This window comes from Ruditapes philippinarum, unplaced genomic scaffold, assembly GCF_026571515.1.
Source record: "Ruditapes philippinarum isolate M1 unplaced genomic scaffold, ASM2657151v2 ctg217_1_1_1_1, whole genome shotgun sequence".
In the NCBI taxonomy this organism is placed as follows: Eukaryota; Metazoa; Mollusca; class Bivalvia; order Venerida; family Veneridae; genus Ruditapes; species Ruditapes philippinarum.
Genome location: NW_026860741.1, coordinates 114,101 through 141,269, shown reverse-complemented (window position 1 = coordinate 141,269; position 27,169 = coordinate 114,101). Strand labels below are relative to the sequence as shown.

At 33.2% G+C, this 27,169-nt stretch overlaps 1 protein-coding gene across 1 annotated transcript; it reads right to left on the bottom strand.

The window, feature by feature from the left end:
- Window positions 1–408: 408 nt before the first annotated feature.
- On the bottom strand, window positions 409–26,090 carry LOC132713228 (uncharacterized). Its single transcript, XM_060695717.1, has 6 exons — window positions 25,935–26,090; window positions 13,259–13,856; window positions 12,734–12,892; window positions 7,964–8,962; window positions 6,306–6,336; window positions 409–3,357 (listed from the first exon to the last, which is right to left on the bottom strand). The coding sequence occupies exons 2-6, from the start codon at window positions 13,829–13,831 to the stop codon at window positions 731–733; spliced, it is 4,389 nt and encodes a 1,462-aa protein (XP_060551700.1). The 5' UTR covers window positions 13,832–13,856; window positions 25,935–26,090; the 3' UTR covers window positions 409–730.
- Window positions 26,091–27,169: the final 1,079 nt, after the last annotated feature.

Sequence of the window (27,169 nt, the reverse complement as noted above, 5' to 3'; positions counted from 1 at the left end):
TTAAAATTTGCACTCGCATATGCACCAGAAGCCACCATTGGATATTAGATTGTAGATTTAATAATTTTCATGAGGGAGAAAGGGACCCCCTCCCCGACACCAACCCTCCTTTTTGCAATCAACCCCTATCTTACTCCCCACCCCTCTTCCAACAATCTGAAGATTTTTCTTACAAGCCTGATAAGTTATTGTTTGATTTGGTATGGGATTTCTATTTTCATTCTATAAAATCTAAGCCCCTTTAAAAATGCATGATGAGAAAAAAAATACCAGGTACAAATTTTAATTAAAATATTATTTCATTATGTACAGTAAGGTTTGTCACAGATTCCATTGGACAAAATCACACATTTTATTAAATACTGTGATGTACTGTACATGCATTCCTGGAGATACATGTATAAGACTATGGCTTACATTATACATGTAGTTTAATATTAAGAAACGATAATGACATAGACTTTAAAAAATATTTTAATGTTGCTGCATTGAAATGTACCAAGTTGAAAATAATAATATACAAGTCAATACAGTATAGAAAATAAAATATATATAAAAGATAACTTATTTTTATACGTAAACCCTATAATTATAACCAAAGGTGTGCACACTTTAATATGTTTCCTTATCTATCTACTGCAGTAAATATCTCATAATATTCACAATAAAAAAGTTGTCTATTCACATGTCAATTGTCTCATAATCTATTTATAAATTGTTTCTCCCAAGTTCATTTAAGGTTACTCTGTCTTGTTGTTTTAAACTCAAACACGTACAGTCCAAACTTTGGGGTGCCATCACGTGTGACCACAAAATTGTCTGATTGTTTAATAAATGTTTTAAAGTTTTCAAATTCTGTTTCTGGTTTTATATCACAGCCTTCCATACATACCCTCACTGTAAGTGGTAGCTTGATTATAACAGCAATGAGATCATGTAACACTGAACAAGACATTGCATTACCACACAAGGTAACTTCTTCAATATTGATCATATGAGGTGACAGTGTTAATGATCTTTCACCTAGAATTGTATTTTGCAACGTAAAATATTTAACATGATGTAACAATGGTAATATTTGTAACATTGTTTCTATGTCACTTGTAGATTCTAGATGACTACACCAAACATTTTGTAGTTTACTTGCTGCAGGTAGTTGACGGAGATAAGATGACACAACACCAGGTTTATATAATGTACTAACAACACAATCCTCTAACAACGATACATCCATGTTTAATTGTGACACAGGTATAGAGCCCAATCCCAAACGTCTTAGTTGCGAATGTTGTGAGAGATCAAGGTTGAATCCCGTACATGAAGTATTATGATCACTACAGTTTAAATTGTACACATTTATTTCTTTCATTGATGTTTTACTAGTGAGAAAATTTATCAATGTCTCCATTACCTTGTGGGTCATACTAAAACCGTTCATAAATAAATACTCCAGGTGTTGTAATTTTACCAGTTGTCCATTTATCTCTGCAGACAGCCGGCAATGTCTTCCTACAAGTTTATTATTTTCCCATTTACTTGATACCACAGTTAAACATCTTAAAGGGTTCAATAATAAGCTCATTATTTCTTCTTCTACAATTTCACCTGTGTAGTATAATTTCTCTATATGTGGAAGGTCAGAAAGTGTAAACAAATTGACTATTTCTTGTAGACTACACATACCTTCATTTTGTATCATTATTGATTTTATATTTTCCTTATTTTGTTGATACAACTGTTGTAATTGTTTGAAGTAGTTTTCTTGTTGACATTTTGCATTAATGATGAAATCTTGTAAACATAATTTGAGGTCTTTATTTTCCTGGCTTTCTGTGGCACAAGAAATGTACATGTCTTGTATGTCTTGTAATGGCTTAATGTACATGTAATCATAAGCTGACTTAGTTCTGTATGTGCTTGTTATTTCATCATTGTTTATCGCAGGCATCAAATCACTTGATATTTCAGACATTAATTTAGGGTTCATGTTACTAATAAAGACAAACACTTTAAACATGTCTAGAATGTTTTGTAAACAGTTGCACTCTTCAAAGATGAGTTTTTGAACTTCATTTGTATTTTGAAAACTTATAAATATTGCTGAAAAGTACTCTTGCACTGTTTTATGTGAATATGAGACTTTTGAACTTTCATTTATTAATGTTTTTACTTTACTTTCTGATAATATTCCTGATAGACAGCTTGAGTTCAAATCTTCTTGGCTAATATATTTTTCAGCAACATTTTCATCAAAAACTAATGTGTGCTCCTTCTTCTTACTGAACAGTGTATAAAAAGCTAGTTTCCCAATGGTCACCAGAAACGTGAAGTAACGACAGAAATGTTTATGTTTTCTAAAGCATGCGGGAACATTACTTGGGGATGTTTCACACGATGAATGAAAATTTCCATGTAACTTTTCTGTTCTAGATAGAAGGAGCTGAATAATGCCTGTATATAATTCTACTGCGGAATTACCTATTGGAATTTTTTCAAACCATGAACATATCAGATATACTAACAGGAGAGGGGTGGATTCCATTTCTTCAAGGTGGTGACCACTGATTGCTTCTTCAAACATACACACTTCATTTTTCAGTTCATCATCTTGAAGGTTTACATTCAACATTTTCATTGCATTAAGCTTCAACTGCCATGATTTGTCTTTATTTAGTTCAACTAGTTCTACTGTTTTGTCCATCTGACTTGCCTTTAAGTTTGAGGCTCCTAGCTTCCATGGCCGGGTTGTTGTTAAGATTAAACACTTGTCACGTGCATATCGATGAGGAATACTTTTAGGAAGTCTTGTACACTCGTTGTCAGGATGTAACCATTCATCTAGTCCATCTAATATAACAAGGCATTTTTCATCACGTAAAATGTCCTTTAAAAACCCTTTCGGCAATGAAGGTGAGCAAGGAAGATTTTTTATGACTTGTTGTTCAATCATGTCGTCGACATCACAGACTTTAGCTGAATCTCTCAATATCACTAGAAATAAAAACTCAAAGCCAGATAAGGCCTCTAATTCTTCAACTTTAAAATGGTTATAATTTTCATCTTTTTTATGAGCTTGACACCATGTTATAGCGAGATATTTTGAAAATACAGTTTTCCCAAATCCAGCCATCGCTGATAAATATATTTCCCGTGGAACCTTACTACCATGTGTAAATAGGTCCTTTAACGACTTGACTCTTATTGTTTCTTTCCTTCTACCTGGTAGATTCGTCTGTATGTCAATTTCTGGCATAATGTAGAACCCGGCTAGAGGAGTAGGGACAGCATCTGTGAGTGGTGAAAGATAGACTGTACTCTGATTGGTGTTGTACCATGTTATAAGTTCATCTTTTAGTTCTGAAAAAGAAATAATTAACATATTAGGCTAATTATTAACCGTTTAGATATATAAATATATAATGTAGATCTATATAATGCATGACATTCATTATTTAAAGAATAAGAACAAATGCTTTTATTAATGTTTAGTCTAGATCTACTGAACTGTGCCGATTTGTATTGTCATGTGCAGTATCAAATGCACAGACAAGCGAAAAAAGTAAGTTAAATAGAACAGACGGTATTCGTTTGCTACTATACAATTGCTACTGTACATTATAAACTAACGAAGCAGACGAGCACAAAATAGATCTACTATAATTAAGTTAACTCATACCAAATATGTTTTAATACCTTTGTGATGTATTTACAGAGCATCTTACTTGATTTTCTAATCAATTAAATCTTAATCTTACAAAATCATCAATTATAATAATTTTGAGAAGCTTGCTGCTGTCTTTACTAAATATATTTAATGCACCGAAGGAACTTTGCACTGGATAAACCGTAAAAAAAATAAAAACAGTTCACCTGACGTAGAAACAAGAAATATCTTTTGAAAAGAAAAGCTGTCAAGTTTAATCACAGAAAACTGTTCAAAGTTTTAAACTAAAAACGAAAAACAAACAGTTCATTTTACATTATATGAAGAGAAGAATTTTATGCTGAAAGGGAGGCATTTAGAGTTGCCCTTGTCTGTACGCCTGTGCATGCGCACGTGCTTGCGTTCTCATGTTTTGTCACATGTACATCTGAAAGTGCTTGAGATAGAGTCAACTTTTTTTATTACAGGTATGTTGATCAGCATGTAAAGTTGTGCGTCTGGGGTTTCGAGAAATGTCGTGCACAAAGCTCTTGAAGTCTTTTTAAATGCCCAAAAGAATTATGTAATACGCCCGGCGTCCGTCCGTCGTCCGTTAGCAATTTGGTTTTCGGAGCATAACTAAAGTTCCATTTGGCCCAAAATATTCAAACTTAATAGGATGATTGTTTATATAAGATAGAATTACCCTATTTATTTTGGGGTCATACGTCAAAGGTCAATGTCACTTGTAATTTAAGACATCATAGGATGTTTGTCCATATTGGGTTGAAGACCCCGATTTAATTTTGTAGGCACAAAGTCGAAGGTCAATGTCACTATGTTTCCGGAGCATAACTTTAATTCTATTTGGCCAACAATATTCAAACTTCATAGGATGATTGTCCATTGGTAGAAGACCTCGATTGATTTTGGGGTTTCAAGGTCAAATGTCACTATTACGTTAAAACTGAAAACAGTTTCTGCAGCATAACTCAAGTTCCATTTGCCCACAATATTTAACCTTCTGAGGATGTTTGTCCATATTGGGTAGAAGACCCCGATTATTTTTTTTGGCACAAGGGTAAAGGTCAAGGTCACTATAACCATAAAACTGAAAACAGTTTCCGCTTAATACCTTTAGTAACAATCAACCTACAGCTGTAAAATTTTATAAGATGAACAGCCTAGTTCAATAAATAGCCCCTATTGATTTAAGGGCCATTAGGTAATACTTTTTTAATTCCCATGTCCTACAAATGCTTCATCCTTACTAAAACACACTTTCGGGCATATAATGCTCCGCCTAGCTCTTGTTTTTCTTTTTTTCTTTTCCCTTTTTTGTTATTTTCTTTAAAGCATAATTTAGGATATACGATTGAGATTTGAAATTCTTAATATTTTGAAAAGTCAAAATTGAAAAAATAGATGTTGTTTTCTGTCCCAAGGTTCCTCTTACAGGTTCCACAATAAGAGCCATGTAAAACGTCCTTTGAACTGTCTGACAAAACAGATGAGTGTTGGACAAAAAATATTCTACAATGTAATCTTCAGTGCTGTTAACCGATGTAGGTGGGGAAAAATCTCAAGTTTAAGAACAATATCTTAAAACTACCATGTAGTTCCATTCATGACTAAAACTGGTATTTTTGGTCCAAGACAAATTCTAATTTAATTTTGTAAATGCTTACTAATGAACACTAACCAATACATGAAATGCGTAAATAAGGAACAATAAACACATTTACATATTTAATATACAATTAACTTTCATTTTAACCAGTAAAATATATACTAACAGTATCAGGTAAATTAAAAGGAGCTTTTAGTTTGTTTTTTTAAAATGTCAAATTCCAAAATTCATCATACTTTCGTGGGAATTTGAAATGAAAGTCAAGTCGATACACAGACATGCATTTTACTGAATGACTGAAACACTTTAGACAATAGTCCGGACACGAATGAAGTGGGGACGCGCAGACAAACAGACATACAGACGGACGAACAAATAGACATACAGACAGACGGTACGATTTTAATATGCCGCCCTTTGGGGGCATACAATTCAGAGCTACAAGTATTACAGCTGTAATTACTTAATTTTTAATATTTATATTCCAGATCAATATTTGCAGAATAATTCCTTTCACTCATTCGAAATGGGAATTCTATTTTAGGAAGTCATCAAAATAGGTAGTATTTTTCAAAAACAAACAACATCTAAACTTGTAGCATAAATTACATTTTCAAATAACACTGAAATATTATTCCAGTCTGTCATCTCAAATGGCTAGATCTATCAAGTCGTAAGTTTGCATAATTTTTTTTAGATATAAGTATAATTATACCTTTAGTCCAGATATTGAGTTGAAAATTTATAAAATGTAAAATATAAACAACAAAATTGTTACATTTTTTATTGTTATTGTTTGAAACATTAAACAAAGAATGAGAATATGCTCAGTTTTTTAAACATTTCACTTTCAGAAAAAGATTTTTTAAAAAAACAACAAAGAAACCTACCTTCGAATTAGGATCGGAGCACTATAAACAAACAATGTTTAAGGATGCCTTACCACTATAGTAACTTTTAAATAAGGAAAGAATTCTTAACGTAAGAGTATCAAGTTATTATTGAAAATAATAAAAAGATGGATTAATTTACCTTGAACTTTTTCTTTTCGGATTCGCAATTCCTGTAAAAAGAATGAATGATATATTTATGATATTCAGGATGGTTGTTAATGAAATATTTTAGCGTTAACCCTTTTTTTAAATGTAAGGAAAATAGTATTTTGTCATTGTAAATTAATGGTATCGATTTTGAATTTTTGATAGTACTGTCCCATATACAAGGTGCCCTAAGGCTTGATTTTGGCCCGCCGCTAGGTCACTTAGATAATATGTTGTTGTTTTTTTGTGTGTCTATTTTAGGAAACACATAAACGTTCTCATTTTCAACCGTCATGACCAGTGCTTAGGTAGTTGGCATGCAGCATTGCCTTGTCAACCTCTATAAAGGTTTAATTATTCACGCCCCTTGGATTAACAATGATCCGGCCCTTGTCGGCATTGAGTATACATATGGTTGTTGAAAAATAAAACAAGTCGTAAATAACATCTCGGAAACAAATCACCGAGATAAGACATTTTGCATGTATCACCACCTTTAGGCCCTCTATAAATATTTAATATATTATACTCATCAGGTTAAAAGTTGTCTCTATTCAAGGGGTCATTTAACTATATACATGTACGTTTTGTAGCACTGCCTAGTTGACCTATACAACAGTCATGCCGTCTTGTCCAAACTGACCCAGTTCTGGCTCATAGATTTGTTTAGTACAAAGTCTTTAAAACATCATCTAGTACACTACATTACCAATAAATATGATAACCGGTATTATCTACATACTCTTTGGAACACAATTGGTCCCACCTAAGTTCTTTTAATTTATATGCAGTTATGTGGGAAAATACATTTAAGTTTTTCTTCTGCCCAGAGTTTTGATATATTACATATACCAATGCGTATATTACATATACCAATGCGTAGTTGACCTGTTCAAAGTTATAAAAAAACACTCACTGAGATCTATCTATCTATCCATCCATCCATCAATCCATCCTATTTATTTATATATCTATCTATCTATCTATCTATCCTGTTTATCTATCTATCTATATATACATGTATATCTATTCTGTCCTGTCCTGTCCTGTCCTGTCCTGTCTATCTATCTATCTATCTATCCAACCACCCACCCACCAGCCCACTCACTCATCGATCCATCCGTCTATAGATAAAAAGTAGTGTTGTATAAGGCCCAGAATAAGTTTTGTTTATAGTTTCGCGTATATGTTCTTCTTTTTTTTGCTATTATTATAAGATGAGAAAGCATATACGGCCCTTAGATGCTTTGCAATTATACTTTTGTTAAACAGCAATTAAGGGCGTCATTGGCCGAGTTGTTTCAATTGTTGACTTTAAATGTTTTGCCCCAAACCGTTGTGTATCGACTCCTTCTAGGGACCTTGGATTCATTCATTTGAAGAAGCTCATAAGGAAGCTTCTGGAACGTCATTTGTTCTACTCATGTTCCCGGTAGTGTCTGAATTAATGCACGAAGGGGCATCTGAGGTATTTCTCTACCACTTAAACTGAAACGCTATATGACCTCTACTGTTTTGGCGACGTTATCCCTTACCAATACAAATAAACAAATAAAGACTACAAGTTAAAGTGCGGAAAAAATGTTACACATAGACAATGCATTTGATAGAGTATGTTTTACTAGTAAATGTGAATTATTGAAAACAAACCTTGCGTGACTTTGAACTTGAAGATGTGAACACATCTGAGAGCTTCCGAAGACCTTTTTTGAAAATGGATTCTTTGGAAACAACACGGCCGCTGATATCAGACCGAGCACCACAAGCCCCACTTAAAACATCTTCTTTAGTTTCTGCACCAGCCTTGGCGATGGCAGATAAAACGTCTTCTTTTGCATTACAAATATCAGAGACAGCCTCACTTTTCTGTCCATCAATATCGTGTTTTGCCACGGCAATATATTGTTTTACATGTTCCCCGGCTGTGTTTATTTCAGATATACCATCAGACGTCTTCCCAGCAATGTCTTGTTTTGCCTGTTCCCCGGCTGTGTTTATTTCAGATATACCATCAGACGTCTTCCCAGCAATGTCTTGTTTTGCCTGTTCCCCGGCTGTGTTTATTTCAGATATACCATCAGACGTCTTCCCAGCAATGTCTTGTTTTGCCTGTTCCCCGGCTGTGTTTATTTCAGATATACCATCAGACGTCTTCCCAGCAATGTCTTGTTTTGCCTGTTCCCCGGCTGTGTTTATTTCAGATATACCATCAGACGTCTTCCCAGCAATGTCTTGTTTTGCCTGTTCCCCGGCTGTGTTTATTTCAGATATACCATCAGACGTCTTCCCAGCAATGTCTTGTTTTGCCTGTTCCCCAGCTGTGTTTATTTCAGATATACCATCAGACGTCTTCCCAGCAATGTCTTGTTTTGCCTGTTCCCCGGCTGTGTTTATTTCAGATATGGCATCCCTTCTCTCTTCATAAAGCTTTTGCTTTAACGATGTTCCAGCGTTTTCGACATCAGCTAAAGTGGCATCCTTCAATTCACCAACATCTTGTTTTACTTTATGTAGTACAGCCAATGCTTTCTCGTCGAGTTTACGCAATGATTCTGCTGTTCTTTGGTCAAGTTCAGTTAACGCCTTTTTTCTATTCTCAAGTAGTGTCACTGTGTCACCCTGGCTTATGTGTATTGTGTTGTTTTTTAACTGTAATGTAAAAGATTAATATGAGTGTAATATACCTATAAACATATTAAACATTGTGTATGATGTGTCTAGTGTTACAGTTAATCAGTAAACAACTGATTTCGGCTTATTAATGGATGAATATTTCAAAAAAAATTAATCTGAAGGCAATTGCACTTTCGTTAGTTTTCATAACAACTTTATAAGATTTTGTAAATCTTCGTTTCCTATATAATTTAACTATTTTGAATAATTGTATTACCCAAAAGCACATATATATGACATGGGTTGGAAATAACCAAACAAACATTGTACATGTACAACTAAATTATATAATACTTTTGCATGTCAGATCATTTTTAAATTTGTCAATGCCCATATGATTGCTAAGGATGAATTTTTTAAATAATTTAAAAGTGTGTTTCTTTCTCAACTCTCTCTCTCTCTATCAACATGTAAAAGGAAGCATTACATTGCAAACTAGAAATGTGTCCATAGGACACGGGTGCCCCCACCGCGCCACTGTTCTGTCAATCTTTTTACTAAGTCAAGGGAAATAACTCAACAAATACTGGATAAATCCACAAGCGAAACCCCAGGTGCAAATCTAAAATATGCTGAGCAACCTGCCCATAAGGCTTAATGACTATGTCAAATCCTTTTTGAGAAACTTGCGACTTAAGTTGAAAATTGCAAAAATTTTCTAAGTGAACGGCAATAACTCTAAAATACTAAATAAATCCAGACGAAAATACCTGGTACACAACTGCACATGCTGATCAATATTCCTGTAAAGTTACATGACTCTAGGTCAAATACTTTTTAGTTACGTGCGACACATGTTGAAAATTGCCAAATTTTACTAACTCAAGGGCAATAACTCTGAAAATACTAATAATATCCAGACGAAAATACCCAGGTGCACAACTACACATGCTGATCAACATTCCTGTAAAGTTTCATGACTCTAGGTCAAATACTGTTTGAGTTACATGCGACACATGTTGAAAATTGCCAAATTTTACTAACTCAAGGGCAATAACTCTGAAAATACTAAAAATATCCAGACGAAAATACCCAGGTGCACAACTACACATGCTGATCAACATTCCTGTAAAGTTTCATGACTCTAGGTCAAATAAATTTTTGAGTTACGTGCGACACAAAAGTGAACGGACGGACGGAAGGACGGACGGAAGGACGGACGGACGGACAAGGGTAAATCTAAATGCCCGCCACTAACGCGGGGGCACAAAAAGTAATTTTATGATAATTTGCTCATTTGCAATGACGCCCTTGTCCTTTCATGACAATATCCATGCATAACTTGTGTAGTTTCTGAATGAAAAGTTTAACCAACGCAGGGTATTACGCCAAAGCCTACGCCGTCGAGAGGTTTATGACAAAAGCTCCACTTTTTGACCTAAAAATAGAGCTAAGAAATAATGGCCAGTGCTTTATTATGAAATCAGGCAAAATATCGATTTTTTTTTAACTCAAAGGTCATAATTAAAAATTATTCAACCGGAAACTCCGTTTTATATGCCTAAATTCTTGAGCTACCAAACAACTCTGTACAGTTTTATTTTCCTAGTTATAGAAAAGTAGTCAGGACAAACTTAAAATGTCATTAAAGAGACATAGCTCTGATAAAAAATTATTGAACTAGAAAATGCCAAAACTATATTAAATAGATGATTTTTTTTCTTTCTGTAAAATGTTGATGAAATTGCATAAGTCGTTTTTGAGAGGTAGTTTGGACAAGTTTTGTGTTGGACGTACAGACGGACGAACGAAGGATAAAAAAGTGATCACAACAGTCATGCTGCCGCCATTTTGTAGTAGGCGAATCGACCCCCGCCCCTCCGCTCTTGGACTCAAATTTACAACCTCCCGAGGGTAAGCGGTGCCCCACGTTTACAGCACTGAATCTTAATATATGAAACCACCGTTAGATAATTACGTTAAAACCTTTGTTCATGCACCAGCTCTCCACAGGCTCTTTACTGTTTCGTTAGGCTTAAAGCCAAACCAAACAATCATACTTCATTGTTATTGTATTGCTATTTAATTGGTACATGTAGTAAATGTTGTGTTGTTGGCGTATGTGATGTTGTTGGTTAAATCTAGGTGGTCTGGATTAACGTTTTTAGAGAACAAAGACATGAGGTAACTACAGCAAACGCTAAATATTATCATTTTCTAAATTCTGCTCGAATTGGGAATTATTAGCAAAAAACGTTACCAAAAAATATTTATTTATATTCTTTTATTTATAGCATGCATCGAATTAAATCGAATTGTAGGCATCTCCGCCTATGATTATTCGCAAAGCGTAAAACTGTAAGGCAAAACTTCTTTATTTTTATTTCACATCATTTATATAGTACAATTATGCATTCCTTGCCAAAAATAGAGTTTTGACAACATACACACTTTTTAAAGAACTGTTTCTATATACTTCAAAATACTGCTTTGATTTAGAGAGACTTCACACAATCAATACGATAGATTTAACAGACTCTGAGGGAAAATAAAAGCTGAATGAAGCTAAAACTGATTTGCACTCAATCATGAGTAACATGACTCAACATATTTTCAAATAATTTATAAGGAGTTTTGCATTTATATTTATCAGTTTGGTTATTTTAAATGCAATAGAGCTATTTCAGACAACCGTATATACAAGACTTCAAAAATAACGAGAAAAATGATCTATTTTAATTAAGTAAGCAACCGTAATATGAGATAATATCACAAGTGGCGATTGTTTTGCCAAATATCTCTTCACAGAGATGTTAAGACCAGATATACTCTATATAATTTTCTAATATTTAAATAGTTATGCATTAAAATATCAAGAGGATTTGCATATATATTAAATTTAACCTATAACTCTCAAGCGCTTCTTATGTAAAATTCTTCCAAGTATAATTTCCAATAACCGTAAATTATACCATACCCAGACTATGGTATAATTTTCAGTTTTGAAGATCGAAGGAGTAAGTGTTTCTGGGCGGAGCTATAGGTTAAAACAGATACACCATTGGTGCGTTGACGATTTCTGGGTTTGCGTAAATTATACCATAATCACGTGACCTTTCTTATGCAACCTCACTCGACTTCGTCTCGTGAGGTTAAGGCATAAGAAAGGTCACGTGATTATGGTATAATTTACGCAAACCCAGAAATCGTCAACGCAGCAATGGTATATCTATTACGTAAAGACTTGAAATAAGTGCTTAAAAGTTACACAAAGAGTTAATGGCAATCACATTTCTTCACAAGTTTTGCCCTTGCCGTCAACGTTAGATATGATGTCAAAATACGCAGCACTAAAAATCACAGTGGAAATTATGTGTCCATGAGCAAAGAAGAAAAGTACACATTAAACTTTATTTAAAAAATCAAAACTTTCTTTTAAACATTTTATATCTAGTAAGAAAAATTCTTAATCGATCAAAGGCAAAAATTTCTTAATCACAATAAAAGATATTTAAAAAGTCATTCTGGAGTTCAAATTTCCAAAAGTATATGACATTATTCAACTATGACATTTTTTTTTCAAATTCAATTACAATTTAACAATATTCCATAATACTTAGTAAATACACAAACTGCTAGCTATTTACTTAGTTTAAATACAATATCTCATTTAAAGTTATCATCCAGAAACAAAAATCTGTTTTAGTATCAGTGAATTTTAACCATGATCACATCAATGACATCAAACCAGATACTCATATATTATATTAATAAATGAGATTCATATCGTAAAATAATAGTGATTACCTGTGTTAGTTTATGGACCGCTTTCTTTGACGCCTCGTCGTTAATCAGACACTTTGGGTCTTGAAGAACTACAATGAATGCGTCCAAATAAGAACACAGAGTTGTTTCCTCGATTTCAAGCTTTGAGCTATGTAAGATTTCATTCCGGATGTCTCTCGCCTGAAAGAAGTTTCATAATACATACATTTGTGAAGAAGGGGGAATTACAACACACAATTCCTATTATTATTTCGTTTCATCTTTTATTTTATGTATGATCATAAAGAAAGTTTTTTGTCATTTTTATCCTTGTTAAGGATTATTCGGTTTTAATAAATCCTTTTTAATGATTTTAAACGTTTCATCCTATACTGAAGAAAGTCTGCAGTTCAAATTCATATAGAAACGTTTACATTTCGATTAATTTTATCTTTTAAATAAAAAGGCTGAATAATAATTTCAAACAATTCGTCTATTCAGTAATTAAATTATTTGTTTATGAATATAAAAATAATTCATAAAGCATCGACCGTTTGCTGTACTTACCGTATGAAATGAACTCGTAGTATGGGGATTAATACTGGTCACAAAGTTTTGTATTGACTTGTTGTTTATGATAATGCTTAGCAGACCAGCGGCATCTGTATCTTTAGCATATGTCCCTGGACCTTTAGTTGTTTGGAAACATTTTGCATAACTCCACCCATGCGGATCCGAACACCACGTACTTGGGTCTGTGTTCTTCCATAAGGGGTCTTCAAATGCATGCTCATCTATGATTGCGTCGTAAATTTTACTACAAATACCATCAGGGCATTTCCTACGTCCAACTGGTCTGCTTCCAAAACAGTTGCTCGAGCTCTTTTGGGGACATGTGCGTCTGCTACATGCCTTCGTAGAGTTAAAATGTTCTGGAGAAAGATTAATTTCTGTACAATTGTTGCATTGTTGTGGTGATCCAAATGGCAATGCCAGTAGAATGTTTTGAAGGGTATTATCACGACTTTGCAGCACTTTATCTCCAACAAATTCTTGAAGACCTTCCTGTAAGTATTCTAAACCTTTTGAGCCTCGCACCCAATTCGTAAACAGATCTTTATCCAGTTCCTCACTTTCCATTATATCATTCTCGAAACAGGTCAGTCTGAATGAAAATATATTTATAAATGTGATAATATCTTTGTAATGTTATATGATGGATATTTTAATGATGCCAATGTATTCAATTTGAAACTCAAATATCTATATTTATTTACTTTTATGCTTGTTTAATATGCTTAGAGAAATAAAACTTCATATTTCCAATCATTTTGTACCTATTTATTTTTCATCTTTGGTCAGCTGTGGTTTAAAGGTAACAAGGGGACTGTCAAGTGTGAGATAAGTCCTTTTCACAGCATAGCGCATCATAGCACAGCATAGCATAGCAAAGCAAAGCATAGCAAACCATAAAGCATGTGGCAATTAATTGATAGATAAATGTGTAATTCGTTGGGTTTACGCTTCAATCTGCAGTATAATGCACATATAGTTGACGAAACATTCATTTGATGCAGCATACAATTGTATTCATACACTTTACAGTCACTCAGTTTAAATGTATTGCGGTGTAAATTATTACACAGTAGTCATAAACATTTACTTCAAAAATAAAGAATGAATAGGTATAAAAACAATGTCAAAAGTAGGGATCGAACCACAGACCTCTTATATAGGTAATCCCTTAACCCACTATGGTACTGTGGATGTGACGAGAAATACATTAAGCTAGTTCGAATTTTTAAAACATTAGATATATACACCATGATATTAATTCTCGTGAACTTTAAGAACAGAACCGAAGTGGGAGCGAAAAATCTATAATATATTCGTAACGCATGGATCCCTGACCTGTCTAATTCTTATTTTCAGATCAGTGGATACAATAAGAATTTTACCACAGGATACTTGTAAACAAAACAAGCACATGTTTTTTTTAACTAATGTTTGTGTTTCAGTCCATTTTTATTAAAATAAAAGGTCAGATTAGGGATCTCAAAAAATTTCGGACTTTACTAAGATAAACGTTGTATGTACAATGCATATTATTATTATTGAGGCTATCTCCCTTAAAGCAATATGCATGCATGTACAAGTCGAACACGATAACGTCATTATGAGATAATGGGTTGTGCAAGTTATTTGCCGTGTAAATATTTTCTATAGTGTAATAATACATAACAAGAACATACATTATTTTCAATTAAATTTATTTATGTTTAACGTTTTTATTATTTTATTTTTTTATTTTGTTCATAAAACAAAATCGTCGTATAAGTCAAATACCGTTACTCGTATTTTCTTCAAAAGTGTTTTCTCCGACCGTGAAGAGGACAGTTCGATAGGAAAAACAAGAATATCTCTTCGGCTTCGCCCATTGAAATTTGTTGTTTATGCCAGCAAACTGTCTCTTTCTGTAAGAAGACACTTTGAAGAAAAGAAAATTGCAATGATACCCTGTAAAATAAAAGGCACAATGTGACAAAAAATATAAATTTATTATAAATGATGAAATGGTGCATATAAGCACTGCGTTAAAAATTAGTTTTGTTATTAGTTTGTAGTTTTATGATTATGAGTCCTGTGCATTGTCTATGAGGTATTTTTGAAAATTGTTCATCGTTTTACTTACGAAGGTTTTTCTTAATATAAAATTGGTCTACTTCACTTTGGACCAACTTAGTGCTGACTATGACAATGACATCTTTTACTGACGGTTTATGTGATTTCCTTTTTTCACTCATAAACCATTACATGACTGTCCGTCCGTAATCTGGTTCATCTGAAGAAATATGGATTCTGCCATAACTGACAAAAATACAAAAACGTCTGTAACAAAACGTGTCCGAATTACTCCCAGAAATCTATTAGCGCAATTTCATCCAAACTCTACGGTAATCATAAGTACCAAGTTCAGTTATGTATATCATCATTTTCTGCTTCAATGATATTTGTCATTTGAGTTATGGTCCTTCAATCATTTTTATTTTTTAAATTTTGTCCGGACGAGTCCATTTATACTATACTACTCATGCAATTTTAATGAAACATTTACAGGATAATTTTGTAGTTCAAGTGCTTGCGCAAATTACACGGGTTTTCTCGTGTACTTTTACTTTTTTGTTAAGTATTTGCGTAAAAGTTGGTATCTCCAAAACAAGTGAAGAGAATGAATTTAAACTTCACACTTATTTAAGACCTTAATAGGAGGTACTATCCAATGCCTATTTCTCTTATGTGAGTTTTGAGAGAACTATGGCCCTTTTTGAATACCTACATTCACAGAGACTTTATTATCAGGCACTGAGAACGCACTGTCGAGCGTACTGTTTTTGATAATAATAATACCGAGATATGATTTTCCTTTTTTGAAGAACTTTTATAATAGTCATTGGTACTGTATATAAGCTACAGTTCTCTAAGTAAAGGTAAATCATGACGATTTTTTTACATTTTAATTCTCACATGGATTTAGTTAAGCACGCGACAAAAAGAACTAAGGTATTTATTCTTTTTTGTTTACAGCTGGTCATCTATGGAACAAATTATTTTCTGTGTAATAATTCTGAGTTTTAAAAGTCTTGAACTGATCTTGATTTGTTTTAGATGTTTTGAATGATTTGTAATGGATGATCTATATAATAATACTATTTCATCTATTCTTAAAATCTTGTGTATGAATATAACCTTAACTTTACAGAACAGAAGACACATACACAGGATGGTAGAGTGACTGTTTGTTGAGAAGTATACAAGAAAGAGGTTGCTTGTATCACAGACGGGGTATATAATGATATTTTGTATTCATTATGTTAGTTATATAAATGTATGTAAACAGTAAGGTAGATTATAGTGAGATGTATTTTAGTGAAATATGCTATACATTTACAAGTAGTTTTTCTTACGTTTGTATAAATTATGAGAGCAATAAGTCATATCTAAATAAGTAGATTGATTTAAATTTGTTTGTTTAATATAAATTATAAGTTCAGTGATATTGTCTGTAATGTATTTGTGATTCCTTATTTTCTTTTAAGATCCGTTTTTTCTTAGATATTGTATGTATTGGACTAAATAAATATATCTAATAAAGTGTTGTCTTGCCCTAAGACCATATAGAGGCCCAGCTGATTAGTAGTAAAAGTGCCTTAAATCTGATAAATATTATGTTTTCTACACATTTGATGTATGGCAAAACCTTGTTTACAACAAATACAAAAAATAGCAAAATCTTAAAATTATTTAAAAATACAGTAATATCTCATGTCCATCACAGCATATACCCTCCAATATTGTGTGAGAAAGAAGCTCAAGAAGGCAATCACCATTAAATTGGACCAGCTCTTCGAACTCGCTATAAATTAGAAAAATATCTTTATTAGATGTATTTTAAAGTATTTAGATGTTTTATAAATGGATAAGTTTATCATTAATTGATATAAGTTAGAGAAAAAAAATCACTTTTTAAGGTGCTTACAATAGTCATAAAGTAATTAATGAATAATTTACTTGATAAGATCATTAGATATTAATTATTGCTTTTTGTTTGTTTGTTTTTTGTGTTTTTTTTATAAATAAAATATAGAGAATAAGAATCCCTAAAATTCATACCTGAAAAAGGTGTTAAGTTTACAAACACTTTTCATATATAACATAAAACATAATATCAAACTCAATATTTTAATAATCTTCATTAAGAAATGATTAGATTAAGTCAAAACTAAAATGATGACTTTAAAAAAAAGGTTGGGAGAGAACTGTCTGCATATTTCAAATTTGGGAGAGAACCGTAAGGGCAGGAAACGGTTTGGGGGAGAACCGTAAGGGAGAGGAACTGGTAAGGGGAGATAATAGTATGCATTCCTTTAAAACGACAGCACTGCCTAGATACCGTTGGTGTTTCTTGAATAGAGAAATATTATTCCTGGCGTTAATTCTAATATTTGTGATTTATCACGCCCGGCAAACTGTCGCTCCACTTCAAAATTGTGGTGTACGGAAAACGAGCGAACGGCATTTCCGAGACAGAGCAGAAGGCCGATTTAAACGGCTAATTGTAAGTTTTATTTATTTATTTTTTGTCTTGTAATTCGTTTAAGTTGTATGCTTTCAAAATTCGATCAATGTATTTCCGTGTAGGATTGATTTAGGCTTCCAATAATCTAAGCTGTTACAAAAACAAAATTATATTAAGCCCAGGAGAACTTTTCTCCCTGACGAAGTGAACGACGATTTGTAGAATATTGAACTTCCCAACCATTGAAATGCCATGCTCTTCGGATTTCTTGAAAAAGTGTATTTGAAAAATATCAACCCGTAATAAGGATTTGTCCTTCGTGCAACATTAATTACTCCAGTAGGATTTCTTAAATTTATAAATCAATAATAAAATATACTCTATAACAGAATTTGTAGTCTTTGACCTCTAAGTGTGACCTTGACCTCGGAGGTAGGGGCATAGTTGTTGCGCATGACATATCATCTTATTATTGTGACTATTTGTTCCAAATATTTTCAAAATCACTTGATCTATGACGAAGTTATGGACCGGTCATTAAATAAACCATACAACAGACTCAGTTAACCTTTGACCTCTAAGTGTGACCATGACTATGAAGGTAGGGGTGCCGGTGTTGTACTTGACATATCGTCTTATTATTGTGACTATATGTACCAAGTTATTTCAAAATCCCTTGAAATATGAAGTAGTTCTAGATCGGACACAAAACATACCCTATAACATACTATGTTAATTTTTGACCTCTAAGAAGGACCTTGACCTTGAAGGTAGGGATGCAGGTGTTGCGCATGACACATCGTCTTGTTTTTGTGAGTAATTGTGTCAAGTATTTACAAAATCCTTTGATCTATGAAAAAGTTATGGACCGGACACAAAATATACCTTATAACAGACAATGTTAATCTTTGACCTCCAAGTGTGACCTTGACATTGAAGGTAGGTGACCGGTTGTTGCACATGACTCATTGTCTCCTTTTTGTGAACAATTGTGGCAAGTATTTACAATATCCCTTCAAAGATAAGAAAGTTATGGATCGGACACGACATATACCCTCGAATAGACAATGTAGACCTTGAATGAGCAAGTGCAACCTTGACCCTGGAGGTAGGGGTCTGGTTGTTGCGCATGACCAGTGTGTTATTATGACAAACATTTGTTCCAAGTTATTTCAAATTCCTTTGACAAATGACAAGTTATGGACCGGACACGAAAAAGTGACGGACGGACGGACGGATGTTCTAACAGGAGAGTAATAATGTGGATACTCTATTGTTCTCTCTATTGTTTGTTCTTTTTAGCCACACAAAATAAAATAGCCACATCAAAGCATTACAGAAAGAGTGACATCAAATACAGTTACCTGTTGTCCCTCTAGCCACATAATTACTGTCCAGTGAGTGCGGACGGACGGAGCCTATTTAGATATCCCCCTTTCTTCATCGAAAAGGCGGGGGACAGTAAAATTATAAAAGAAAGAAATGGCCTCACTATCTCTTTTCCTAATTAGATAATTCAAACACAATTTGCTAAAGGTACGATTTAGTTTAGCTGCGCATATTATCGTATGATTTGTTGCCATTGGAATGTGAAGTCGTTTGCATTTTTCCTTTCAATAATAAAGTTTATTTTCTAATTCGCTTCAGCTTAAACGAAAATAAATCATTTATCACCTAATAAGAGTAATAAGACCTTTATTCTGGGACAGAATAAACAACAACAATGAAAAAGGATGAAGGCTTTTGCATTGTTTCAAAATCATTTTATACACAGCAATACAAACTATAACACTTAATGTCTTCGGAAGATGAACCTCTGAACTAGCTAATTTAAGTAAAGTAAAGTAAAGTTAAAAAAGTGTTTAATTCACTGACTACAGTAATTATATTATAACATTTGCCTTATCTTGATGTAACTAAATAAAGCAATGGCTATTTTAAGTCAAAACATATTGTCTAAGACTCACAACGGTTACAGGGATGGGTTGGTGGGCAATACGACCTGTACAGTACAATGCGAAGTCCTCGAGTGGCGTATCTATACGCTCATCGATTACATAAACACTTCAACTTCAGTGAGCACGAAATAATCGTGCTAAACTATGGCACAACTACTGTTGAAGTTTATTTATTTCGGAACCGTTATAAATATAGCATGGATCGATGCACTTCAAAAAAGGTAAGTCAAGTGTGCAAGAATAGTAAAGTAATACTTATTGAGCATAGTCTTTGTATTGAGACGCTGTAGTGTATAGTGTTAGCACGTTGGTCTCTCAATCATACTTTTGCGGGTTCAATTCCCAGTAGTTCCATTTTTTTATGATATATTGTTTTCAATGCACGGGTATTTCGTGCTTTTGTCATGCATATAAATTACACAACTCATGTGTGTTAAAAAATTCAGTTGAGAATTTGTACTACATATTACATAATGGCTTGTAAAGAAAAACATCTATTTTATTGCGAACACACAAAAGCGGTTATTGAAAGAATTTTGAAGGTTCCGTCTTACTATTCGTTACATGTATATAGTCTTTCTGTCAGATTGTCTCATTTTACATTTTACTTTTCTATGATGTTCACGAAAGTAATTTTGTGTTATTTATTCTTCAGGTATGCGAGTATGAGGAAAAGGTAAAAGATCTATCGATGGCATTGGAAGAAACGGCGATAAAGAGGGCCTCCAACTACACTGGAGCAGCTGTTTCTACCCTGCGAGGGGTATTGAAGAAGTTGGGATTCAGTTGGAAGCGATGTGAAAACAACAGGAGGCTGCTCATGGGAAGACAAGACGTGGTTCTCTCCAGGATTTGTTTCCTTCGCCAGATAAAGAAATTCCGAGATGATGGTAGACCAATAGTGTATGTGGACGAGTCTTTCGTGAATACGTCACACTCTCCGAAGACATGCTGGCAGCCGGACGAAATTACGGTGAATGTGCCGTTTAACAAAGGAGAGCGGTTGATTATCGTTCATGCTGGGTCTGTCTCTGGGTTAGTCACCGGTGCCAAGCTTATTTCCAAAGCAAATACATAAACAGGTGACTACCACGGGGAAATGAAAGGGGAGATTTTTACTAAGTGGCTGAATGAGAAGCTAATTCCGAATCTTTCATTACACAGTGTCGTGGTGATAGACAACGCACTTTATCATACCATTTGCGATGACAAATGTCCGACAAAATCCAGTACAAAAAGTGTGATGGCGTCATGGTTACAGCACCATAACATACAATTCAGGCAAATGGGCCATAATGAAAGGAAAGGTTACCGCAAGGAATCTAACTTTTAAGTTTAAAGATGTGCAGGCTCTCGTTGATGATGCCATCGGGGATATCACCTCTGATGACTGGAAATCATGTGTCAAAGATGCAGAGGCCGTAGAGAGCAGGTACTATGCATCAGACATTGCTGTCGATAAGGAGATGGACAGAATATGCTTTGTAGTTGACTCATCAGATGAAGGTATGGATACTGCCAGCGAGGGGGGGTACTCCAGTACGACTGACACCGCTAGCGCGACTGAGACTGTCAAAGAGGGCGAAGACATTGCTTGAATTGATGAAAAATTTTTATTGAACTTTAACTTAAGTATTATATATATGTAATAACACTCTCGTAAATAAAATCGTGAAAAATATATATGAAAAATAAACAAGTAAATAAATAAATAAATTATTAATAAATGAATAAAATTTAAAAAAAAACTTATAAGACCTTATAAAAGTATTAACACTAGAAAACGTATTACCCCATATGGGATTTGAAATTAAGACCTTTCGCATGCAAAGCAAGTACACAAACCACTATACTAACATACCACATAATATTTGCTTCAACTGTTTTCCTTGTAGTTCATTTTCGTATTTGATTTTTTTCCTGCCACCCCTATTTACTTTTGTATTTAGGATTTCCCATTCTCGATCATATTTGAATCGACAGTAATTTAACTCTTAAACTGCAATATAAACATGTGTTCATACACAAAGCACCATGATAAAAAGGCCATTAAGATCTAAATAGCGTGAAATTGAAAGGATTGAATATCAACACCGCTGTTAAAAGTAAAATATTTCACAAGAATATAATTCAAAATTTTCAATTAAAATTTATTTAAATAATATGTATTCTTAAATAAAATGTTGAACATAGTTTTCAGTTATAAAATACTTAAGAATATCTTGAGAGATAAAAATAACAGAGCAAAAAAAATGAATACAATGGTAAATTAGTTTGTTTCTTATTATACAATAGTGGAAAAGGGAATCGTATTGCATAATTGTATAATACAATGCATGGTTAAATGACAGCTGTTGGTTAAAATGAAAACTGTTGGACTAGTGATCCTTGTGGATTCAAACCCCGTCAGGGGCAAGCTATTGTTTCCTTCTATAAGAAACTTTAACGCTTTGCTCAGTACCGGTTGGTTCAAAAACCGATTCGAGAGTTTCTTTAAAGGGTTATAGCTTCCTACAGAATAGGACTAAAATAAGTTTTGCATAAACTAACTAAGTAAACTTATTTAGCTAAACAATAGAAAAAAAGTTCTCAACGCAAAACAGTTTTAAACTTGAAAGTTTAAACTCATGGAATTAATTTATTTACTTCTGTATAGAGATGGATCAATTAACAAAGTAGAAACGCACTTTAATAAATACGATGAAGTTATATTTGGAACACATAACAAAGAGTACATGCTTTAACGTCAATGCTTAAAGAAAAATCTAAAAATAATATCATAAATATTTTCTTTAAGATATAGTGTTTGATTTTATAAACTTGTCAAATTGTATACAGATTTAACTGTCAAGGCAGAAAATATATATTTATTTTCATATTTTGGGTAAGATAGAGGGATATCGCGTTAAGACGTGTTTGATTTTAATTTGCTTCTGTAAAAAAAAATATACTTAGCGTTATATCGTAATTGAAGATGTTTCTACACGTTCTACTTGTTGTACGAGGTTCATGATTGTTTTCTTATTTATATTTGAAACATTATTGAAGCTATGACAGTATAAGTTGCTGTGTCTGTTTTTAAACACTCTTTGTTAATAAGAAAGTAAAAGGATCAACAATTCTCATAAATACTTCGTAGAACTAAAAAATATATAACAAAAATTATATTGTAGCAGTGCTTATATGTCAGCATTTTATCATGTTAAAAAATATTTATATTTTGGTCACACTGTGGCTTTAAAGCTACATTAAATAAAATTCACAAAAACAGAAATGGCGACATTTTATAAATAAATTTGGTTTCATATCGACTCCAGATTTTATTTTGGTGTCAAGACAACCAAAATAAGTTTTATAAGCATAAAAAATGGACAACCTCATTGTACAATAATAACTATTTCTGTTTGCATGAAAAACTCCGCCCTCGGTTCACCCGTACATCAATATTAAAACAACAAACATGACTATGTGCAGCAGTTCTAATCTAACGGTATATTTCCGCATTGTAACGGATGTTTTCATACAAATTTAATCCTTTTTTTGAGATGATTACTTTTTTCTGAAACACAGGCCTAGTTCACCGTGAAGCTCAAACGGTAAAAGTGTGTTTGCACAAGAAAATCTCATATTTACTGTGTTCCGGACAGCAACTATAACACTGTGACGAAGCGCATACACGAGCTGATTATTGTCTACATTTGCATACGTATACAAACTTTAGTGTTACCGTGGGGTTATGAACTATATTTGATGAGATTTACAACATAACTGTTTAAAAGGTTTATGAAACTGTATAATGCTTGTTTTTTAGGCCGACGGCAAAATATTTTACATATTTATTTAATGTAACTTTAATGTTTACAGGTCATCCTTGGCCTTTTATTTTCTCTTACAGACGAAATCATTGATACCTTAAGAAAATAGGATAAAAGTGAAAACATTCGTAATAAAAGAAGCAATTGTAAACAAAATAGTATTTTGCCTGCCATGAAAAATACTAAATAGCTATAATTGTACTTATAGCCAAATAGGAACAGATAAAAGAGCAGAGGAATGTGCAAATGATTAACTTTTTGATTTTTTTAAAGATACACCAAACTTAAACAAGATATGCTTGTGAAACATGTATGCTCCCCTATTGGCAGCCAATTAGTTATGTGGTCAGGTTATTATGTCTGAATTAACCTAGAGACCAAAAATTCAATGGCGGTTTTTACTGGTCATGAATAGTCACTAGGTATTTGTGACTTTAAAGGTTGTGTGCAGCAATTTTATGAAAAAGTTATCATCAATTCTATCACTCCTCATGATTTTGCAATGTAGACAAAGAAGGGTAAAAACGGTGTTAAACTGCCAATAAACGTTGTGTGTGTATTTGCGTTTATTTATACTCGCCACCGGTCGCCCATATGGGCGAGTCCTCCAGAAGAGTATTAGTCATTTTATTTTTTTGGAGGAAAGTGCAATTACAGATACAGAAAGATGCCCCAATTCCAGAAGCTTCTCCTGGTTCTTTTGCGTGCAAGGTGTTTAAGCACCCATACACGGGACCTCAATTGAAAGTCTTATCCGAAAGAGTGATTAGTAATTTTAGTTGGCCAGCCCGTGGATCGAACCCACAATGTCGAGATTACAAGTCTCGCGCTCTAACCGAGCTATGCGGGCTGGCTTTGCCAATAAACACTGGTTAGCGGCTGTTATATTTATTCCCTCGACTATATAGTTTACAGACCCTTTTAAAGGAACAATAAATACATTTTTTTTATATTTCAGTTCTTATAATGTTTTCTTTTCATACAATACCGAAATAATATCTCTTATAATACTGCACGTTTGTAACGTCGCTTTTCATTGGACACTCGTGACGTTTATATTACTTGTCAAGATTTTATATAAGTTCAAAAATATAAGATTGATAAATAGGGCACTGATGTAAACACAATACATTCCATTGTAAGACGAAGGTTTTATTGTTGAAATAAAATAACATATTTTCTTATAATTGCTTTTGTTTAATAATTTCTTTTTCTTAGCAAAATCGAACATTGTTATACGAGAATCGGCAACAGAAGATATTTCCACTTGAAAAAATAACATTAATGATCTTCCTTATTTTATCTTGTTAGAATCGAAATAACATCGGTCTTAGCGGTGTTTATCGGCTATTTAACACCGGTTTTGTCGTTTTGATGCGAAAAATTAACCACTCAGGCCTACGGCCTTCGTGGTCAAACCCTACGCATCAAAGCTCCGATGTTATTTCTTAAATAATATATGAATAAATTTAATGAATCATGTAGACCTTCTTAATGACAGCCAATTCGTTATAATTATTACATTAGACCTTGAAATGTGTATACCATTAACATTTTTAGTTTAATAAAAAAAACATTAACCAAGGAAACTTCAGTTGCTGAGTAATTGGTCGGAAACCGTTTTTACCTACCAGGTCAATAAGACCTTGACCTTTGGTCACTTAACCCAAAAATCAATAGGTGTCATCCGCTGGTCATGAACAAACATAATACCAAGTTTAAAATTCCTAGGCCTAAGCGTTCTTTAGTTATTTATCGGAAACTGTTTTACCTACAAGATCAAAGTGACCTTGACCTTTGACAAAAATATCAATAAGGGTTATCTACTGATCATTTATAATCATTATACCAAGTTTGAAGATCCTAGGTCTGAGCGTTCTTAAGTTATTGTTCGGAAACCGTTTTTACCTAAAAGGTTAATGTGACCTTGGCCTTTGACCCCTTGACACCAAAATCCGTAAAGGTCATTCACTAGGATTGTACAATCATCATACCAATTTTGCAGTTCCTAGGCTCAATCGTTCTTTAGTTATTGATCGGAAACCATTTTTTCCTACAGTCTCAATGTAACCTTGGCCTTTGACCCTTTGATCCCAATGTCAATTGGGGTCATTAACTGATCATGTACAATCATCATACATAGTTTGAAACTCCTAGGCCTGAGCCTTCTTTAGTTATTGATTGGAAACCGTTTTTACCTACAAGATCAATGTGACCTTGACCTTTGACCCCTTTAGGATTGAAATGTTAGTCACGTACAATCATCATGCCAAGTTTTAAGTTCCTAGGCCGAAGCGTTCTTTAGTTATTCATTGGAAACCGTTTTTATTTTCTATTTTCTTCTAGATACGTGTGGCTTTAAAATAGAAAGATGAGGATAAAAACGCACGTACCTTTTTCACAATTAATGTTTTCCTACTTCAGGAATATCCAAAAATAATCGCATTTAAACAGTCTTGATAATTTTGTGATCTATGCAAAAATGTGCGTTGTAAACCATTATCATGATGTACATAATTTATAACACATCTTTTACTTATGAACAAGTCTATATTGTAATTTAAAACTTTTAAAAGCGGGGTTAAGATATTACACGCTACTGATCACGTGACTACTTGAATATCTTTTGAAACTCACTCGGTCGTAAAGCACAATTTCAAAACAAATACCATACGTGTTATTAAACCACCATGTAATACCAGATACCACAAAGACACGGATATAAAACTGAAAATGAACTATTTCTCCCTTGACCTCTTAATGCGTTGTAAAAGAAACAATATTAGCTCCGACAATCAACCAATTCTTAAAATCACTTGTTGAAACTAATTGACAGAAAAACACGGTACATCTTCTGACAAACCATTTCTCAATTTATAAGTAAAAATAAATCAAGATGATCTGTTAAATAAACAAATATTAATTGCAATTATGGATATAATTATCAGGATTACATACCAATTCGTTTTTGTTTATAAAAATATCGGCCCTTAATTAGTCATTTCATGAATTAATTTGGAGTATACAACACTTTTTGTTGCCGGCATATTGGAACACTTACACTGGGTAGCGTAATCGTTTGTATTAGCTGCAAGCAATATTATGGTTAATTAAAGACTAAGTTTGCACGTTACAAACTTTTGATATTGATAAATTGTATTGACATGGACTTCACAATATATTTGAGATTCAGAATACTTCTTTGATTTACCGTTATGATTACGCTTATGTTCTAGTATATAAATCACTTCTCCCAAAAGTCGTCTCGTTGTCCTATATGTAAGTTTACAAACCTTCACATGTTGGTGTTAAGACATTCACTTAAAAAGTATTAATATTTACTTAATGAAAATAGATAAACTTAAGAAAGTTATTCATTAATAAGCATTATATTATTTTTCCCCTAACACTTAAATATAATGACCTAAAAATAGCATATCGACATTTATCTTTTTTCTTCTATGAAAGTAATACATGTATATGAATGGGTCATTTCTTTTTAGCTAAAACCACTTAAAAACAATGAAGCATTGTTTAGATGCCGCTGGTGTTTTTTTTGACAGATTATCTTTATTACTGGCTTTAATTATAATATTTGTTTTTTTTGTATTACCGACTGTACACTGTA